The sequence below is a fragment of the Neltuma alba genome, unplaced genomic scaffold, assembly GCF_004799145.2.
Source record: "Neltuma alba isolate B1F8T4 unplaced genomic scaffold, ASM479914v2 tig00004331_pilon, whole genome shotgun sequence".
Taxonomy (NCBI): Eukaryota; Viridiplantae; Streptophyta; class Magnoliopsida; order Fabales; family Fabaceae; genus Neltuma; species Neltuma alba.
The window spans coordinates 176,658-196,995 of NW_021633659.1; the positions used below are offsets into that span (position 1 = coordinate 176,658).

At 34.2% G+C, this 20,338-nt stretch overlaps 2 protein-coding genes across 2 annotated transcripts; both read left to right on the forward strand.

Moving 5' to 3' along the window:
- Positions 1 to 8,011: 8,011 nt before the first annotated feature.
- Positions 8,012 to 11,813, forward strand: LOC114744323 (protein LTV1 homolog). Its single transcript, XM_028932492.1, has 5 exons — positions 8,012 to 8,541; positions 9,001 to 9,435; positions 9,702 to 10,337; positions 10,600 to 10,727; positions 11,442 to 11,813. Exons 1-5 carry the CDS (start codon positions 8,074 to 8,076, stop codon positions 11,443 to 11,445), a joined length of 1,671 nt encoding a protein of 556 aa, XP_028788325.1. The 5' UTR covers positions 8,012 to 8,073; the 3' UTR covers positions 11,446 to 11,813.
- A 2,404-nt stretch (positions 11,814 to 14,217) lies between these two features.
- LOC114744324 (switch-associated protein 70) lies at positions 14,218 to 19,794 on the forward strand. Its single transcript, XM_028932493.1, has 10 exons — positions 14,218 to 14,311; positions 14,390 to 14,497; positions 14,819 to 14,880; positions 14,972 to 15,055; positions 15,166 to 15,197; positions 15,301 to 15,382; positions 17,400 to 17,625; positions 18,078 to 18,305; positions 18,472 to 18,764; positions 19,246 to 19,794. Exons 1-10 carry the CDS (start codon positions 14,288 to 14,290, stop codon positions 19,592 to 19,594), a joined length of 1,488 nt encoding a protein of 495 aa, XP_028788326.1. The 5' UTR covers positions 14,218 to 14,287; the 3' UTR covers positions 19,595 to 19,794.
- Positions 19,795 to 20,338: the final 544 nt, after the last annotated feature.

Genomic DNA, 20,338 nt, shown 5'->3' on the forward strand with positions numbered 1-20,338 from the left:
TAATTAATCATCCTGTTACTGTGTCATTTTATTTCGTCAATTACTTTGTTATTAATTATGATGCGCTAATATATATCAGTGTACTGCATGTATGGTGCGTAGTGTATTAATGAATAAATAAATGTTGAGTTTCTTAGTTGGCTGGCAATAATCTCCTCAGTTTAAAAAATCGATTTTGATGCATTGGTATGTACGTATTTGCCTGATGATAAGCTTGCTCGTTGTCTCCATAATGCTTCTACAGGCTCCAATTTTCTCTAAGAGTTTGACAACTCTCAAAAGTGTTTCTCAAAAGAAATTTTTTACAAAACGAGATAAACTCCTTCATATATTTACTTCGTAAATCGTAAAAACACTTTTAAAACCATAATTTAGTTTCTATCCAAACATTCCCTAGACCAGACTAGGTTAGCGCCTTACCTGTGATCTGATCTGTCACTAACCCATGGTCTGGTATGCAAATACTACCTCCGGTCCTTAATATAAGATCCTATTTGATTTTTATTTTGGTCCTAAATATAAGACCCCAATCCACTTTGTCTCTCATATTTATATATTTTTTTTTCCAAAGTAGTCCTTCTAACAATGATAGTTCTAGTCAATACACTTGATTAGCAAGGATATTTTAGGAAAGACAACACCTATTTAGGACAAATAACTAACTTAACTTATTTCATTAATCTCCTCAAATTAGTCAACTGGCTTTTATAATTAGGACCAGAGGTAATATATCGCATCAAACAAGAGTTAGATCTAGAAAATTCAGTCAACATTGAGCAAAAGAACAGAAGAGGAGGAGGAGAAATCTACCCAAATGTGTGGTTATCGAGTGAGGGACGGCTCAATTGAGGAGTGAGCTTGGTTGGATTTGAGGGTATCAATTAGCCATGGTGGATTTCATTGTTTTACGTTATTCCGCCGTTTTCGAACAAGGTTGAGGGAATCGGGATTGTTGGGATGATGGGTGGGTGGCGGTGGCAAAGAAGAGGAAAGTCGAAGGCGAAGGAGACGGGAATAGATAGGAGCAAGGGTTTGATAAAATAAAGTATTACTTTCGGTTTTAATAATAAATATAATAATTTGTTTAACTTTTATTTTAATTTTAAATATAAGATCCTAATAAACTATACTCATGTTTTTCATTTATGCTTCCCCACATTTTTTCTTTTTTTTAGGTTATTTTTTTTCCTACAAAATAAAAAAGATACATATATATAAATTTTGTAGCGAAATTCCTTTTTTTAATAATATAACTGAGGGTAGATATCGAGAAAAATATATAACAATTAATTAAATAAATTTACTAAATCCATATATACACGTAACTATAAAATATATGAGCATACCTATTGGCAATGGTGGGGGGCAGCTGCCCCACCCGCCATCCCCCATCACCCCTGATACTATATATTTTAAATAAGATATTTATTAGTTAACTTTTACGAATTAATTATTTAACTTTCATACTTATGAATATACAAATATCTTATGTGAGGGCATATGTGCGTAGAAACAGATTTCATCAGTCATATGTGTAATTTGAATCTCCTGCATTTTTAGCCATCTATGTATCCTCTTATTATTAAGTATTAAATATGAACATCTCTCCTAATAAAAATTTAAATTTTAGTTCGTTACGTTACAAGGAGCTAACATTTTGTATTAAATCTAACCTCTTGGTGCATTTTTAGCAATTGATTGAAAAGAAGCGGAATGGCTCTGACAAGCCAAGAAGATTTCAGACTAATATGAAATACCACGTTTTATGCCTCTAGGAGAATAATAAACTTGAAAATTTTTCATTATAATAATACTTTTGGACAATAAATCTTTTAATAAGGAATTTTTCTAAAATTTTCATTTTTTAATTTTCTATTCGAGTTTTTCTTCCTTTGAAACAATTTCAAATTTTATAATTCTCCTCGTTTTTACAGGGGCTGCCGGGTCATCCAATTGGGCCTCTCATAACATAGATCCCTAGGCCCAATCCTCCAGGCCTCTTCCGATGCACGCGGCAGTTTCCTGCTCTACCGACAAGTGCTGTGAGGAAACGCAACATAGCAAATCCTTGTTAGAATAGGTGTTGACAATTAGTGTCCGATAGTGTCTCGAATAAGATTATCTCCAATAGGAAGATACTTATGCTTTAGCAAAAAAGAAAAAGAAAAACAAGTGTTGGTCCAAGTGACCAACAGGGGTTGGATCTAGTGAAGGGGTTAGTCCCTCACAACGTAACGAATCAAGGTTCGAATCCCTATTGGAAGAGGTGTCCACATTTAGTGTTTGACAGTGTCTCGAATAGGATTTCCTCCAATAGGAGAATACCTATACTTTAAGGGGGAAAAAGTGTTGATCCAAGTAGAAGGGATTTAGATACCTTAAACATCATGTCCTGGGTTTAATCTTAAAGCGATATGTATAAAAAAAATACTATTGAAAAGGTCCCACAAGTGATGTGTATGAAAAAAATACTATTGAAAGAGGTCCTGCTATAGCAGGACCTGACAGTATCCTGAGAGACTAGGGAGGATACTCTAGCAGCCAAAAAAAAAGTTTCCCGCTCTCTCCGCACTCACAGTCGGTATTGCCTTCTTCCGTTCGCACTTCGCTGCTTTAGCTAAAGTTGAGCCTTTCGTCTTCTTCCGACGACGGCACACCAGTCCGCCTTCTCTGTTCTCGCAGGTCAGCCCTTGCCTCTCTTCTCACGATCTCATCTCTGTTTCTCGTTCAAAGATTTTTTTTAATTAATCAAATAAATCTTCTGCTCCTCATGGAAGTTGGGGCTTCGCGTCAGCTCTCTTTTCTGCTTGTCTGAGTTCGAGTCGCTTTCCTCTTCCATATGAGGCTGGAATATTTATGCTTTTGTGCTCAAGCTTGTATATTCTGAAATGCTTTTTGGTTTTGTTTATTATTTATTATAATATTATTATTCTGGATTCTGACGTTTCCCGTTTCATCTGTATCGCCTCATTCGTTCTGGGAAGGGATTTATTTTGCTTTTTCACTTGTTTCATAACCATGACAATCCTATTTCACAATTGCTTCTATTATTTGTCATCTTCTTTCCCGAGTCTATATTCCCAAAGTGAGAGCACCAAGCCAAGCTGTTTTATGGTGAATATCAATCCCCTGAACTTCATAAAACAGAAGTTTTCCTCTTTGTTTCGCCTTCCTCAGCCCAGTTTTTTTTTTTTGCCTAAGATCTGTATCTTCTACTTGTCCCAGAACTTTTTCTGGTGTTTAAGCTTAGGCTATCTCATGATGATGATGCGACAAGAATAAAATTGCGAAATTCTTTGTCTTGTTTTTTAACATTCCATATGGTTTTTTTCGTCAATAAATAGTTGCTTTCTGGTTGGTATTTTTGGAGGCTCTCATTTATTACTTATGTAGATGTTTATTATAATATTACCATTAAACTATACAGATGTTTGTTATATAACATTTTTAGTGTTAACACTTTTTAATAACCTCTTCGGTCTCATGGTTTGGTTTCTATCTCAAGGTCTATTCCTCTAAGTTGGAAAGCATCTACTGATAAGTTTGAAGTTTCCAAAATGGAAATTGTACTCCCCCGGTCCTAAATATAAACCCATTTTATAGTATAAGTTACACCACAAAGATTTATACTATAAAATAAGTCTTATATTTAGGATCGGAGGAGTACTAACTATATTAATTTAGATTTTCTTTTAATTTGCTAGTGATTGGCTTTATCTACTTCATATGCAATTAATTGAGTTCTTTCTCAAGTAGTTTAGTATTAATTGGGTATATGTTGACTTGGTTTGTTAGATGGAATTGACTTTTGAAGACAATTTGGTCCTACGCCAATGGTTTGTTTTGCGTTAGAAAGCTATAACATTACTTGGATGTGGTTTTGTCTGTGTTGTTATTTAGAAATCCCGTGAAAGAAAAATAAGCTACAATCAGAGTACTTATGCTGCCAATAGCATTGATGATGTTGCTTCTGTGTACAATGTAACTCCAGAACATTTTAAAACTCTTGATAATAGCATCACTACAAATGGTTCCTCCAAAAAAAAGAAAAGAAAAGAGTGAGTTCCAAAAAAAAAGACTTGGACTTGGGGGTTGTTTGGCAAAATTAAAAAAAAACACGTTTGAGTGTCAAACCATGGTTTGATCTGAAAACCATCCAAACACCACACATTATGATGCTTCCTAGACTCTCCTTTAGACCGTGAAATCATGGTTTTAGAAGAAGCAAAACTTTTTCACTTTTGGATAGACATCAATGAATTACAGGCTTTGAAAGACGTGCATATTTGCATTAGCCTCTTTCTTCTCTTTACAACCCCAACAAGACTTTCATATTTTCCTATTATGTTTAATAAAATATATAATAAATTTATGACTTCAGCTGTAAATTTAATCAAATTATTTATGTTTAATATTTTCATCATATGATTAATAGAAAAAATATTAGGAAAATTCATAAATATATAATAAGAGTATTATTTTTAAAAAATATATTTAATTTTATATTTTATATACACATTAATTATTAATTAATCATATAACTAATAAATTGCTCTTAAATATGTTTATTCAATTTTGTTAAAAAATAATTATGAAATTTCATGTTCAAAATCTTTAAGGTAAAATAATCATTTTAACATATTGGGTTAATATAAATTTTGGTCCTTCAAATTTATCTTTATTTTGGTTTTGATTCCTCAAATTTCAAATCATAGGTTTTAGTCTATCAGATTTCTTTTCATTTAAAACACTGGTCCCCATAATTCAATAAAAATTTAGACTATTTTGCCCCTTAAGGGGCTAAAACTGATGGTTTGAAATTTGAAGGACCAAAACCAAAATGAGGACAAATTTAAGGGTCCAAAAATTATATTAACTCAAACATATTTAATCTCATATTTTATAATATATACACACATATTATTATTAATTATTTGTATTTTATTATACTATTTATTATGTTGGCAAAAAATTTATTTTTAACAAATTTATTATTTCAGATAAAAATATATTATAAAATCTATCTTTTATGCAATTATTATATTAACTTATGTCTTTTTTAGAAATTTATACATATACTCGTGATAATAATTATCTAAACACTTTCATTTTATCAAAACTATTTTTTTACAAAATCTATTATTCTAAAATTTATTCTAAAAGATAACTTTTTTTTTTTCCAGAAGTTATTCTTGAAACCATTATTTGGTTTTATCCAAATACCCCTTTAATTGAGATTGGATTCAAAGTTTTAGAAGCTATTAAAGAAGGACTTCAAGCAATTAGAGAACAAACACAGGTGGTAAAAGAAAGGCTTAGAAGGTTCCCACAGTTATCCGGTGAAGGAGTATGGAATATGATTAAAGAGTGTGGCTTTTCACAGGACAATATTACTAAGACCTATAAAGTTCTCAGGGTGATGTGATATGTTAAGGGCATTTGTTGAATGTCCCCTTCATACGCGCAAAGATATGCTAATAGATATCATGAAGGGCTTCAAATCGATTTAGTTTTCTAACCATGTGGTGCATAGGGTTGATGATATTGGATATCCTTAGTTTTATATGATGGAACATTGTAAATATCATGTGGAACACTATGACCACTTTTGCTATGATGTGATGTTGATGATTTTAGATTACTTTCGTACTGTATGATTTATGATGAACAAATTATGTAATGATTTATGGCAATGAATGAAAAACCGGACCAAACTGGCCGGTTTAGGTCAGAAATAGGCTAACCGGCCAGTTGTCCGGTTCAGTTTGTCATTTTAACTGGGAAGGAATCACCTCAGTGCGAATCGGATTAACTCGGTGTGAATTGGAAGAAACCAGGCAACCCACTGGGCTAAGTGGGTTGGCCGGTTCACTTTTTTGAGAAAGAAGACGAAGGTGTACCGGGGAAAGGAAAAAGAAAAGAGAGGGAAAAGGGAGGAAAAATAATTGAAAAATTTAAAAAGATACCAAAAAATAGAAGAAGTAATGAGCAGTAACGAGGAAATTGAGATTCAAGCTGCAAAATAGGAGAAGAGAGGAGGAGAAGGCGTTCGCAGATCCGGCCGGACGAAAATGGCGTTGCTCAAGTTGCAAAAGCGTGCTACTAGCTTGTTGAATCGTTGCGGAGGCAAGGTTTGGTTGGATTAGATAAAAAGTCAATAATAAAAGAAGAAAAGGCTGTTATTTTTAATGCAATATTTGATATTAAAATAGAATTAAAAAACGAAAAAAAAGGCCAGTAAACAAGACGTGTTGCATTCAATGTATCAGCTTTTTTTCTTTGCATTTATGGTAATTGACAACGTGTTGCAGTGATCTAGGATTTTTTCTTCTCTTTTCTAGGATTTTTTCTTCTCTTTTCTTTTCATTTTCCTGACCTTGCTTGTACCATGTTATGTAAATAATAAAATATTTAAAATACATAGCATGTAACCCTGATTTTTAATGTTGTATTCAAATTAAATTTTTAGGTATTATAATTCATAAAATTTATTTCTTAATTATTTTTTACTAATTGTATTATTTTAATATGAACGGTTTGATTCCAGTTCGATCCCGATCAGACCATTAACTCTTAACCTAGTATTTTGACCAGTTTAATATGCAGTCCGGTTTCTTATTCATTGATTTATGGTGATGATATGACATTCTAATCGTATTTGAATGTTGTATTGTTGGGTGCTCTTTTTGTGATTTTAACGATGCCCTCACATGATAAGTATATATTTTTATGATATAAGATGTTGGACAGTGTTGTTAATTTATTTTATAAATTTGTAAATAGCTCATTTATGACACGCACATGATATATATATATATCTTATATTATAACACTGATATTATCACAATTTTTATTTTCTGATGTGGTTGGGGTTTTTGTCTCTTTTTCCCGTTTAATTCTCGAAGTTTATGATATTTTACATAGGTAAATAATTTTTTAAAACATATTAAAATTAATAAATTCATTCTTTAAAATATATAAAAGGATGTTGCAATCTATGGCTATAAGTGAGCTAATGGATTTCTGAAATTTAAAATTTAGAATCTAATATAAGGGGGTGCTTGGGGGACTAAAAAAGTGTTTTTTAAAGACATTTTTTTCAAATCGAGATAAATTTTTTCACATATTTATTTCGTACATCATAAAATTACTTTTAAAATCATGATTTGGTACTTATCCAAATACTTCTAAAGTCTTACCAAAGAATAAAGAAATCTAATTTAAATAATAACTTAATAAGGGTATGCTTGTCAACTTGCAGTTAGTTTCCTCTTACTTCTTGAAGAGCAAAAATTAGCAAAATATCTTCGTTTCTTTAAAATTAATTTTTCCCTTCCATTCAACCAAACATATTGTTAAAGGGTGTTTAGACCAAAATCAAAACATACGTGAGAAGAGTTTTGTTTCGATTTATATGAAAATACTTGTTAAAAGTATTTTTAGATAATCTTAACACCTGCTTAAATTAAACTGGAATGTTTTGTGTCAGCGGCTAATTAATGTTACCTATAGTGTTTGGATAGAATTTTCTATTTGAGTTTGACATTTTTTGTGTGCATGTATATTTCATTATATTAAATGATTAAAGAATACGAATGAAACTATCAAGGCCGAATGTATTGATACAACTTCTTCCAAGATCACCAAGTTGTTCAAGAGATTCCGACTTTGGATATTTGGAAACCCTCATAATTAATTAAAAAAAAAGCTTTTATACATGTTGAGATATCACGTATTTATCTCAAGCTTTGCAAAATTATTCTTAAAAAATTATTTCAATACTATGAATATGGATAATTGATGCATTTGGATGAATATTGCTTTTTTTTAAATTATTGTTTTTCTTGGAAATTTGAATTATACTCCTTTTTTGACCAGCATTTGAATTATACTCTTTATTATCATGGATAAATATATTTTTTATATTATTTAAACATTTAAATTTAAAATGTATTGATTTGGTCATCTTCATCCTTGAGATTTTCCTAGGGTTTATGTAATATCACACCACACATACGCCAACACCGCTGCCTGCCTGCCTGCCTCCAACTGCGCTCCTGACTCGGCGTTTCCATGGGGAAGAAGAAGAAATTCATCGACAAGAAAAAGTCAGCTACTTTCCAATTACTCGCACGCGATTCTTCTGATCCCAGCTATGACGGAACCCCCGACAACGACCGTATCTTCGTCCGTGTTGACAATAACCCTGTCTCTGCTGCCAGCTTTGTTGGCTCTGATGAACCTTGTGGCGGCGGCGATGATGACCCAAATTCGATATTCGCTGACGCACCTGAGGACTATGAAGGTGACGAGAATGATGCCGAGGTACTCGGCAACTCCATGCTTGGGTGGAGTGGGAATTCGAGTACTGCTGCTGGGACATTGCCGGAGCATGTGCGAAGGGAGGTTTTGGAGTTAGGTTTTCCAGATGACGGGTATAATTATTTGCTCCATCTGAGAGAGATTAAGAATACCGGTGGCGGCTCCGCTTTTTATCACAACCCCAAGTTTAGGGCTGATCTTGTTCCTCATGATGTAAAGGTTGGTTGTTTTTCTGTTCATTTTACGTTGTTTACGCCTTTGATGTGGAATTTGAAGCTCCGGTTGTGTCAAAATTGAGCGGTATAGAAAATGACGCACATGACTCTTTTATAAACATTTAAATAGTGTTGCATTTGTCTTGCGTTCATGTCAGCTTAAATGCTTCATAGGATTTCAGCTTGCATCTGATGGACTAGATTCAATAGAGTATGAAACTAGGTAATTTTGTTGTACTCATTGGGTAGCAATTTTCTTATATTTCCTTTAAAGTAAAGATTTGTTGGTTCCTGGGTGTTTGGTTCGTGAGAAGTTGGATGACAACGATATGGGTTTACCTCAATTTAAGATTAGTTTCTTCCTGACTACATTGAACTTGGGTGGCTTGTGTTGAATTTTTCATTTTGTGGTCCTATGATGTGCCAGAAAATGATCTATTGTTTTCTTTTCTAACGCATCTAGGCCTATGATGCATCACGGTTACAAATTTCCGAAGTGAATGAAGAGTACAATGACAAGTCCATCTACAGTGTTGCATCCAGGACTACAAATGTGAGGGTTCAGAAAGGTGTAGATCCTGAAGTGGCTGCATTGCTTGACGATAGTGATTTGTCACGGTTTGGCTCTGATGGTGAAGACTTGGAGGAAGACTTTGTTGTCCAGGCAAACCTTCCAGCAGAAGAAGAAGAAGACAAGCCCCACATATGTAACAGAACGAATTCTACTGATGAGTGTGTTATAGATAGAAACAATGTGGAAATATTGCATGCCTCTGCTAGTTCCAAAGTTTCTAATGCTCTTGAGCCCCTGGATGGATCTACAAAAGGTGTTGTAGAAGTAGATTGTGTCAATGAAAAGCCAAGAGTTCGGCGGCTTTTGGATGAACAGTTTGATTTAGTGAGTTCTACTTTTCTTGATTGACTTTGCACGCATTCTATCGCTCTATAACAAATTACCAATCATCTTTTTTTTTTTTTTGAGTGAAAAAATTACGAATCATCTTATTAAAGGACTGTGTATACTGAATTTCTTTAATTCCAATGTTAAAGACAGTGCTTTCCACCTTACTACATTTTTATGTTGCCTAAATAAGGCCCTTTATTAAATGCTTTGCACATTTTTACTTCAAGATCCCCAGTCTCATTATATTTTATATTATGTAGCTTGAACGTCAAGAGTATGGAACTGATGATGATGATGATGATTATGATTATAATTGCTATCAAGCTGAAGATGAATCTCTTGCTGCTAAGCTCAAACGTTCTCTTAATGGCCGTGCGGTGGATGACCTAGAGCTTAATGATGACGAATATAAGGTTCCTGCAGATTTAGTGAAGGATAAAGAGGCATTGAAAAGTGATGAGCAAGATGGCTCTGCTGCTGATGTAATTCGCCTCTGCAAGGAATATGCTCAGAGGTATGAAAATGAAGAAGAAGAAGAAGAAGAAGAAGAAGAAGAAGACAAGGATGTTGTTATGGAAGAAAGTAGTGATGAATCAGAAGTTTGGGATTGCGAGACAATTGTGTCTACATACTCAAATTTAGATAATCACCCTGGGAAAATTGGAGCACCTGAAGCAACTAGGAAGAAAAAATTGTCTCAAGCTGTTTCTGCAGCAATGAGTTCCTCTAGTCATAAAATATCCCTTAAAGGAAAAGAGAAAATCCCTTTGGACTTCTTGCCTGGTAGTAGAATGCCTGCTGCAGGAAAAGAGAAAGCCGTGAACACTATGAAAGCTGAACAGCACAGGAGAAAACAGCATGGGCAAGAGTCAAAGGAGGAGAAGAAAGAACGGAAGGTATATGCTGATGTTATTTTGACATTACATATGCTATTTATAAACAATGCAATTCATCTATCATATAGTCATTGTTAAATATTTACTGATGAATAAGAGTGGTCATTTCAACTTGTGGACTAATAAAACGACTGACCTCAAGTTTAATGAGAAGTAACTGTCTGAATTTGCTAGCCAAAGAATAGTATCCATCTTTATGTATTTTGGTCTTACTCTGCATCTGCTGCTGCTCTGACAAAAAGGGTATTTGTCCTGCTGTTAGGCTGCCGTGAAGGAGGAAAGGCGAGAGGCACGCCGCCTGAAGAAAGAAATGAAAGGGCTTTACAACCATGAAGCACATCGAGGACAAAGAGTTGCTGCTGTATCGGGCCCTACTACCATTCCTCTTTTGTAAGTTTTCAAAATTTTAGAGCTAGCAATTGCTCTGAAAAGAATTTTGTATTAGTAGAAGACATAATTTTTACAAGTGAATTTGGTGCTTTCAAGACATTAGGCTTCAACTTGAATAGAACTTGGAAGTTCAAGCCATGCTACGAAGAGAAATATGTATTTAATGAGATGGCCTGTTATCCGCTGAAGAAGTTTCTGAAATTTCTTGTTTGCGGATAAATCCTCCCAGCGTCCTGCTAACTTGAATTGCATTAATATTGAAAACATCCGCCGCTTCTCAACCTACTTCCTCTCCCTTGTTGTAGTCATCCTTGCATAAAAACGATATGAAGGAGAAAAAACAATGGAGAAAATGGTTAAAACTTTTCTGGGCTTCTGAGTTTAAAACTCAATTCTGGATGAATGTGATTAACCTTGACGTGCAAGTTAGAGTGCAATATAGCAATATTAAGCATTCAGCTACGGTTATAATGACAACTTAATTGCCTGCATCAATTGAAATTATGACCTACACGATCATGGCAAGTTAGAGTGCGACATAATGATATTAAGCATTCAACCACGGTGATGATAACTCAATTGTTTGCATCAATTGAAACTATGACCTGCACAATCATGGCCTTGTTTACCAATTGAACCTGGGGATGATGTGCGATTGTTCTTTAATTTCCTAATCAATGACATTCTTTTCTTCTTGTGCTATTCTCTTGGCAGGTAAGCTATAAGCTATACGTGTTTTCATCCATGAGTGGGTCTTCCATTCCACTGTCATGAAGTGAGGTGTTATCAGTCGTTGCTATTTCTCATAAGAGTAAGAATGTCTCTATGCATGGCTATGGTGGTGCCTTGGTTTCGGCTGAGACAGGTTGTGATAGCTTATCTATGCCCCAAGCAGAATGGGTTTGTGGGGTTTTTGATGTTAGCGTTTGGTTAGTAGACTAAAAGTTATGGAAAGTCTTCCATTTTTTGGGAGTTGGGGGGTTAAGCTGAGTTGACATGGTTTATAGAACCAATCATGAGATTATTAATAATATGTTTTTTTCGCACGAATTATGACTGATCAAATTTTGAAGGGGGACCTTTCTTCACTGATAAAAGCAATCATGGATATACATGCTCGCGCTTTGGAAAAAGGGGGGGGGGTACCAGGATGACTGATTTAAAATGTGTAATTATTTTAGTTAAGAAGTTACCACAAGTGCTGGTCAAAAAATAACAAGTTATCACAAGGTCTTATGAGACTTGCTATTGCTACTAGGCTGTTGCAATGTTGGACATTGAGGAATATACAATGTTGAGTAATTTTGTGACAAGTCTTCTAGATTTAAGAGGATGTTTGGGTGGAAACCAGGTTATGATTTTAAAAATACTTTTCCTGATTTGCATGAAATCATTTTTTTAAGGTATTTTTAGATTAAACCGAGCACCCCTTTAATAGTATTGTACGTAAAATTTCTCATAAAACTTGGTCATCATGTTAGTTCATGTAAATAATTACAAGTCCGTTTGAATCCTTTATGGGAATTTCTTCTTCTCACATTGAAATGAATGATTTGAAATGAAAGTTTATGTGAATCAATTGTCACAATCACATTTGGAATCCAGCCTCGATTGCAAAAGGACATCCAATTCTTTACTTGTGATTTCAAGCTATCTTCTGGAAAAGAATTCGACTTCCGAAGATTCAAGAAATAAATTCTTATAAGGAAAGAACTTGGGAGAATGACCAAAAAACCAAAAAAAAGTTGAAAAGTACTAAATCTTAAATCAGGTTTGATAACATTTTTTTTTAAGTGTTGATAATACTAAATTTGTAAATGACAACAAATTTTTGTTAACATTTCTTATTTGATATTTATAAATTTTTAGGTTTTTTTTGTCATTTTTCAAAAAAACTTTGGAATAGAGTGCAACTTGATCTTTGGAGCATGATTTACTTTTACTATATTTTTTGCACGTCTATAAAAATATATTTGCTTTTTTTTTTTTAAATAAAAAAAACTGACCTACGTTTTATTCTTTTGAAAATATTTTAGAATTAAAAATTTAAATGTATCGGCATAAAGATTTTTTTTTTTCTAAAGTTCCTTTGCTCTTAAATATCTGTTTCTGCATTTTACTACCTCCGGTCCTTAATATACAATTTCGTTTGACTTTTATTTTGATATTAAATATAAGACTCTAATTCACTTTGTCTCTAATATTTATGTATTTTTTTCTAAGGTAGTTCTAATAATAATAGTTCTAGTCAACACACTTGATTAGCAAGGATATTTTAGAAAAGACAATACATATTTATTACAAATAATTAACTTAACTTATTTATTTAATCTCTTTAAATTAGTCAACTATCTCTTATAATTAAGACCGGAGGTAGTACTTAATTTGAGAACATTTGTAGTGCTAACCCTTAACGTTGGAATTTAGATATTGAAGAAGTTCGCAAATTGTTATAACAACGACATCAACCAAACTGTTATACAACTCGATTTATTATTTTGAAATAATAAATAGCAACAAAAGAAATAAATTATTAGAATTAAAAATTAATAACAAAAATTAGTATTTGATAAATATAGAATCATAGACAAAAATTTGATGATACAATATGTGTATAAAGGATAATGTTTTAGTTCATTTTACAATTCGGTGTATTATAATAGTAAATTAATAACTTACCAATTTTTTTGATTTAGGGTGTATCTAGTATCCAAAGTATCTTCTTAGGTGTATTTAGTATCTTAAAATATTTTCTAAATACGTCTAGCACCCTCAGGTTTTTTTTTTTTTGCTTTGCTGCTGAATACATAAAAAAATATTTTTAGGTGTTTTGACACACCGAGAAAAATATTTTAAAGTGTAAAATACACTAAAAAAGACTTCACGATGCTAAATATACCTAAAAAATATTTTAATATAAGATCACAAATATTTTGTTAGAGTGTCCTTAGCCCATATTTTTTCAAGATATTTTTTTGGTTAAGATACGCCATTACTGAAAAGGTAGAATGGAATACCGAAACGGGGAAATAATTCTAGAAGCATTAATGGGCTGGCCCATTCTTAAAAAGCAACAGTATCTTCTTTTTTGTCAAAGGGGTAGCGATTCTATAATTTTCACCAGCAAGTCTAGGGATCAATCCTCAAACCTACCAGTCTTTTTCATTTAATTTATGTTCTATAAATATTGGTAGGAACGGTTTACTTTATAATATTTAAAGTTCATTTTGGCCTGAAATTCTATAATACAATAGTATTATTTCTTAAAAAAAAAATAATTATATAATAAATATGTGTTATTTTTTTAAAAAATATTTTTACTATTTAAAATATTAGTTAGAATTATTATTATTTTAAAAAATATATTAAAAAATAAATAAATACAGAGATAAAATAAATTGAAGTTTAGATATAAGACCAAAATATTTTTATATTATTATTAAATTAAATTAAATTATACAAATTTAATATTATATTTGTCTTCCGGAAATGCAAAGTTTCAGAAATATTGTCTAAAAACCCTCCTGTTTCAAGCTTCACACGGCACTTGATCTGCGGAAATGGCTTCCAACGGTGCCTCTGTGGTTAGTTTTACTCTCTCTCTCTCTGTTTGTTTGATTTGGTCGTGACGTAGAGCTAGTCATAAACTCGTAATGTTACAGAGAGCTGATGCGGACACGGAGAATAGCTTGCAGAAGATCAAGCGCCAGTTAGCTTCGAGTTCTGCCAAAAATTTGTTGCAGGGACCGCTTCTCAAGCGATCCGAAACAGTAATTTGATTCTTTCTTTACCTAATCTCTTGTTGCTTGGTACATGTTGCTGTTGGATATGATCAAGTCAAGTGCTCTATGAATATTGGACTGGAGAGTGATATTTTATGATTATCCTGTCACTGGGTCTCTGTTCCTATATAGTACATTAATGATAGCAATTGAATAGCAATTGTTTGTTTTTTGGATGAAAATTGAATAGCAATTGTTATACCAGACTGTTTGGATTTTTCCTGTTCGTTTGTTAATATTTGCAGATAATGCTGAATTGTTACTTTTGTATTGTTTGCTAGCTCATGCAAATCATTTTTGTGCTTACAGTTAAGGAAATGGAACGAACGCTGGGTTATTTTGGATCCAACAACTGGGAGAATGGAATACAAGTATTTTCATATGAATCACTTATTCGTGCTTTGTCTTTGTGTCGCAAGAATGCATAATTACTTAACCTTTATATTGTTTTCCTTGCTCTAGGATAAGAAGAAATGAGCCCACTGTTAAGGGAACGATTGTATTTGATGCTAATAGCACAATTACAGTATCTCCTGTAAACTTCCAGTAAGGATGATGTTTACAGCATCAATTTATTCGACGACTTTCTATTCAATGAATTTCCTTTTAATACTTGTTGACATGTTGCTCACTTATCCCTGTGATTTGTGATTCAGAGGGCTGCCAAAGTATGATGGTTGCTGCTTTTGTATCCATTTTGTCATTTTCATCATTTTTGATGTTTATAAGTAATAAATTGGTGAGCGTTGAGTGAAAACTGCTCTACTTGTATACTTAACCATCTTCTTTAGATATTGGGACCCCACAGAAAAAGGATTACTTTCTTTGTGCGGAGACTCCTGGTGCGGCTAGAGCATGGGTGTCAACTTTACAGTATGTTACCCCCTTCCTTCTCCCTCACTTCTTTTATCCTTTTGCGCCAAGTTCTGTGGAATGTTATTTATTATTTTCAGCTCATTTTGTTGTGAATTGCATCGGTTAATGAGATGTGTCAATGTACTACTTGAGAATATTACACTACTGCTGCTCCGAACGTTGAATACGTATGCCAGTTTGATTAAAGGTTACCTAGTAAAAGAAGGTGGTGTTTGACAGGATGTTAAAAATTAGTTTATATCATAAAAACTTCTATCAACTTTATTGCATATGCATCCCAGCCTGAATTTGATAGGTGCAATTTATCCTATATACCATTGTCTATCAGATGGTGCGTATCATAACTTATGACATTGATATTGAAATCAAATTAATAATGAAATTAGATAATTTATGAGAGTATGTAACTCCACTTGAAAACTTATTGGGAAAAATTGCTACATATTGGGATAACGAAAACTTATTGGGAAGAACAGAATCAAATTTCAATGTCTGGTCGATGAAAGTGTTGATTTGCACAACTGGATAATTTGACCAATTAAAATGTTAGGGAGCATATATGTTGAGTTATAAGTTAAGAAATTTTTGGGTTTGTTTGTAAGTTGGGCCATGTAGGATAACACTGTGTCTCTGTTGTAGAACATAATAATTTTCAAGGATAAATCTGTCTTCCAGCGGTGGGATTGGGTTGTAACTGAATGGACTGTGCATATGAGGTTGAGCTCGTTTGAGTTGTGTCTTTCTTTGGGCACTTGGAAGTACAAAATCATGTATCTGGACTAAGGTATAAGATATTTAAGCTTTTATGTGTATTTGTTGCGGTATTTTACTCAGTTAGATGTCAAATTGCTCCTTTTGATCTGGAGCTTCTGTTAACGAACCATCCATCCAAGCTTCTTTTCTGTTAGAAGATGTCAAATTGCTTCACTAGAAGCCACAGCATTGGCCCGTGTCTCCTACGTCTGTACCCTCTGTCAATCCCATTTATGCAGATAACCTCACATACACATACATGAGAAGCTTCACATGGTTGTTGAATGGACCCTGAAGTTCTAGCATCACAATGATAGGTGGTTTTTTTTTTTTTGGGGGTTCTCTTTTATTTCTAGATTTGTTTGAAATTAAGTACCTGATGGTTTAATGTTTAACCAAGTCTTTCTGGGTCATCATAATTGGGTGATCATAATGAAGGCATAACCATGAAACTGATGGCTGATGAGTGGGGATATGAATGAAAATCATTTCTGGAATGATCTGTGGTTGTTAAGAAGTGCTAGAACATAACCGTATCTTTTCTCCAAAGGAGCCAATGAGGATGCAATGGTTGCAACTTGGGAGAAAGTGGCCTGTGGGGGTGTTTTGGATCCCCTTTGTCACAAATAGATTATTTCTTGAGTATCTGAACTAGAGAGGGACTCAAATGTGCTTGAGCCTAAGAGGCTCAAACGATTGGTCCTTTAGTCTATAATTTCAAAGTTGATGTGCTGACTGGACTTTTATGGGGGAATGTCTGTCGATGAAAGAGCCATTTCTGTGTCGTGGTTAATTGGATTAGTGAATGTACATTGTTGATGCAGCATGTCTCACTTGTTATTAGCTGACTGGTACAAGCAGCGTGTCTTAAATTTTTGTAACAAGTCTCTGCCCACTGTTAAGAAACAGACAAATTCTCTGATTCTAAAACTCTGTTCAAGTTGCAACATGACCTAAACTGGTAGAAATTCTTATTTGGAGTTCAAGCTATGGAATAGGGGCTTTCTCTTTTGGAGGAGGCTTCAGTTTCAATGCCCTCCCCAAAACCTTAAAGAAATTGAAAGAAAGTGCTACAAAAGTTAATGTCATGTGAACGTTCTGTCTGTTTTAATATTATGTTCTTCCTATCTTATATTTTATCAGGTGATCTTGCTTTCTATTATAATACATGAATTTGTATATTGTGTGGACTGCCATTACTATGTATATTCTTGTCTAACTTATTGTAAATTATAATTACATCTGTCTCTTCTGACATTAGTGCAACTCAGCTGGTTCTGAAAGCCCACAAAGAGGCTGTGAATTCCTTGAGTGGAAATGGATCTTCAAAAGTAGGAGTTGTTGCAACAGCTGTTGCCGCAGCCAACTCAACGGCCTTGGAATTCTCTAAAGAAATTGAAGCAGCCATGCAAATCTCTCTTCGAAATGCACTAGGAATGATAAATAGAACTACTGATGGTCCTATGGATGATTTAGCAATCATGAAGGTATAGTGTTTTTTTTTTTTTTTTTTTTAAATTATTATTAGAAAAAATGATCACAAAGGTATGACTGAGTCCTTTTTCTCTTTTCCCCCCTTTCCTCTGTTCTAGCTTCTAATGGATGATTTATCATTCTAGATTATACAGTGAAGTCCTAGTTAGTCCCTGATTTTTCGGTTGGATTGTTGTTGCTACTTAGCCTATATTTTCTTTTAAAAGCTGCTGTCCTACACTTCTTACACCTACTAGTTCTAGACTGAATGGCAATCATTATGTTCTGCTCACTGCTCAGGGGGCTAGAAAGGAAAATAAATCCAGTGCCAAAGATCTCAAGGGAGAATGGAGGATTGGGGATATAAACTAAGAAGAATTGTTTTGTATAGACAGGGTTATGTGCATATGGATGTCATGTTCTTCATGTGACCGTTTTGGTTTTCATGGTGCTCCCCTGTGTACAGGAAACACTGCGAGTTAAGGATGAGGAACTACAGAACTTGGCACGTGATATTCGAGCACGTGATTCTACAATAAAAGAAATAGCAGAGAAACTATCTGAGACTGCTGAAGCAGCTGAGGCAGCAGCATCTGCTGCCCATACTATGGATGAGCACAGGCAAATTGCATGTGTGGAAATTGAACGTTTGAAAAAACAGTCAGTGCTGCAACTTCAGATGTCCAAGCAGAAGGTATGCTACTATGGTGGACCTTAAGATTTCTCCGTTAGTTGATTGAATGGTGTAAACTTGAACGATTTTTAGTAACTATGGGTTATAGACCCTCAGCTAGAACTATTGTTACCAAATATGCCGAAACTGTCTTATATGTCCATTTTATCTTTCATACTTTTGGTAGCTAAAAGAGTCTGAAGAAAAGATTGTGGGGTTAAGCCGAGAGAGGGACCAGTTAAACAAACAGAGAGATGATGCTACTCAGGAGGCAAACATGTGGAGATCCGAGCTGGCAAAAGCTAGAGAACATGATGTGATCTTAGAAGCAGCTGTAGTCAGAGCAGAAGAAAGGGTTAGGGTTGCTGAGGCAAATGCTGAAGCTAGGATAAAGGAGGCTTTACAAAAAGAAGCATCGGCATTAAAAGAGAAGGAGGAGCTTCTTGCATATGTGAATGTATTAAAAGCACAACTTCAAAGGTCAACATCTTGTCCTCTTCAGCCCTTGCATGAAATTTGCATTAACTAGAATCAACATCTTGCTTTTCTTTTCCAACTATTGGTAACCACTTCAGTTTGTCTGAGAGAGTTAGTTTTTAACGATCCAAAAGAAAATGGAGATATCACAATTGGCACAATTAAAACTGCAAGAGTAGAGAAAACCCGGGCTGCTTTATTGTGTTCTTTGAGCTGAGGATCACTTTTGTATGTTTATCTGCTAGGAATGCATATGTCATGAAAAATGAAGTTTAGTTCGGTATTATTGAAGACCATAGATTCAACACGACCTTTATGTGCAAGTCATTGGTGAGGATTGAATTCCTGACTATGTCGGGCTATTTTGAGTCAAACAATTTAAACCATGAAGCCAAGACTCATGTATGGTCTTGCTATAATATCAACAACTTTAATATATTTTAATCCACTAAGTTGGTTTAACTAATAATTTCCTTGTTGCCAGACAACATATCAATGCTACTCAAGTTATTGAGAAGACCGAGTCTTGCTCGGATACAAAGCATGTTGACTTGACTGAAGAGAACGTGGACAAAGCATGTTTAAGTGTTTCAAGGGACATCCCTGTCCCTGTACCTGCTGAGAGTGTAGTTCACATGGCGACAGATCAGACGAATATTCAGCCTCTTGGAGACCGCAAATGGAGTGATATTCAGGCCACAGAGGCAAGGGTAGCTGATGTAAGGGAAGTAGAACTTGAAACTGAAGGAAGCAGTTTAGATATTCCTGTGGTTAGCCAGCCAGGTGCTACCAATCACAATGAACAAGGGCCAAATACTTCTAATCAGCCCTGATGATATCCACAAATAGACATATAAAAATTTTTTATCTGGAAGGAATCTAATGTATCATTTGGTTGCATGTGAATGTATTCTTTTTGTTGATTTCATTCTCTCAGTGCCCCAGTCAAATTGTGTTGAGTTATAACTGACTAGGTGACCTGTGAACTAAGTCAAGCAAAATTGCAGCAACTCAGAACAATCTGTTTTCTTAAGATACAGCTCAGCTTCACTTAGCAATTCTCTGGGCTTGTAGGATAATCAGTTATATACGTATAAATAGATATTGGGAAAATGTGTTAGGTTCTTTAGGTGCTTTTGGTTATATAATCATGAATATTGGGATTAGGAGTGGTCTTGCAAATTCTATGAGCCACAGGGATTTATTAAATGAAGGCTTACCAAGTCCTTAAGGCCTTAAGGGTAGTTTAGGTAATTAGCTTTAGGATTAGTTAGTAATACATTACACGGCTAACTCCACGGGCTGACCCCTATATATATTACTTGGATAGCCTAATGAGGGGTGGACTGATGATTCATGGATAATATTCAGCAGATTTTCTTCTCTCTCGTGTCTCTGTCTTCCTATCCTCTCTTCTGTCTTCTCCTATTCCCTTCCCTTTTCCCTTAGATTTCTACAGCACTGTATCACTTTTGTACTTATTTTTTGACTGAAGAATCTGAAAGTAAACAATTAAATATCATGTGATGTTGCCCAAGTAAAATTCTGAACTGTAAAAGACCTCAAAGTTACCTATT

What these genes read in the sequence shown, in the direction of transcription:
- LOC114744323 (XM_028932492.1), top strand. Translation starts at nt 8,074, where the DNA reads ATGGGGAAGAAGAAGAAATTCATCGACAAGAAAAAGTCAGCTACTTTC. An exon ending in TTGTTCCTCATGATGTAAAG is followed by an intron (nt 8,542 to 9,000) that starts GTTGGTTGTTTT and finishes TAACGCATCTAG; the next exon opens with GCCTATGATGCATCACGGTT. An exon ending in AGGAGAAGAAAGAACGGAAG is followed by an intron (nt 10,338 to 10,599) that starts GTATATGCTGAT and finishes TCCTGCTGTTAG; the next exon opens with GCTGCCGTGAAGGAGGAAAG.
- LOC114744324 (XM_028932493.1), top strand. Translation starts at nt 14,288, where the DNA reads ATGGCTTCCAACGGTGCCTCTGTG. An exon ending in GTATGATGGTTGCTGCTTTT is followed by an intron (nt 15,198 to 15,300) that starts GTATCCATTTTG and finishes CATCTTCTTTAG; the next exon opens with ATATTGGGACCCCACAGAAA. An exon ending in GCATGGGTGTCAACTTTACA is followed by an intron (nt 15,383 to 17,399) that starts GTATGTTACCCC and finishes TTCTGACATTAG; the next exon opens with TGCAACTCAGCTGGTTCTGA.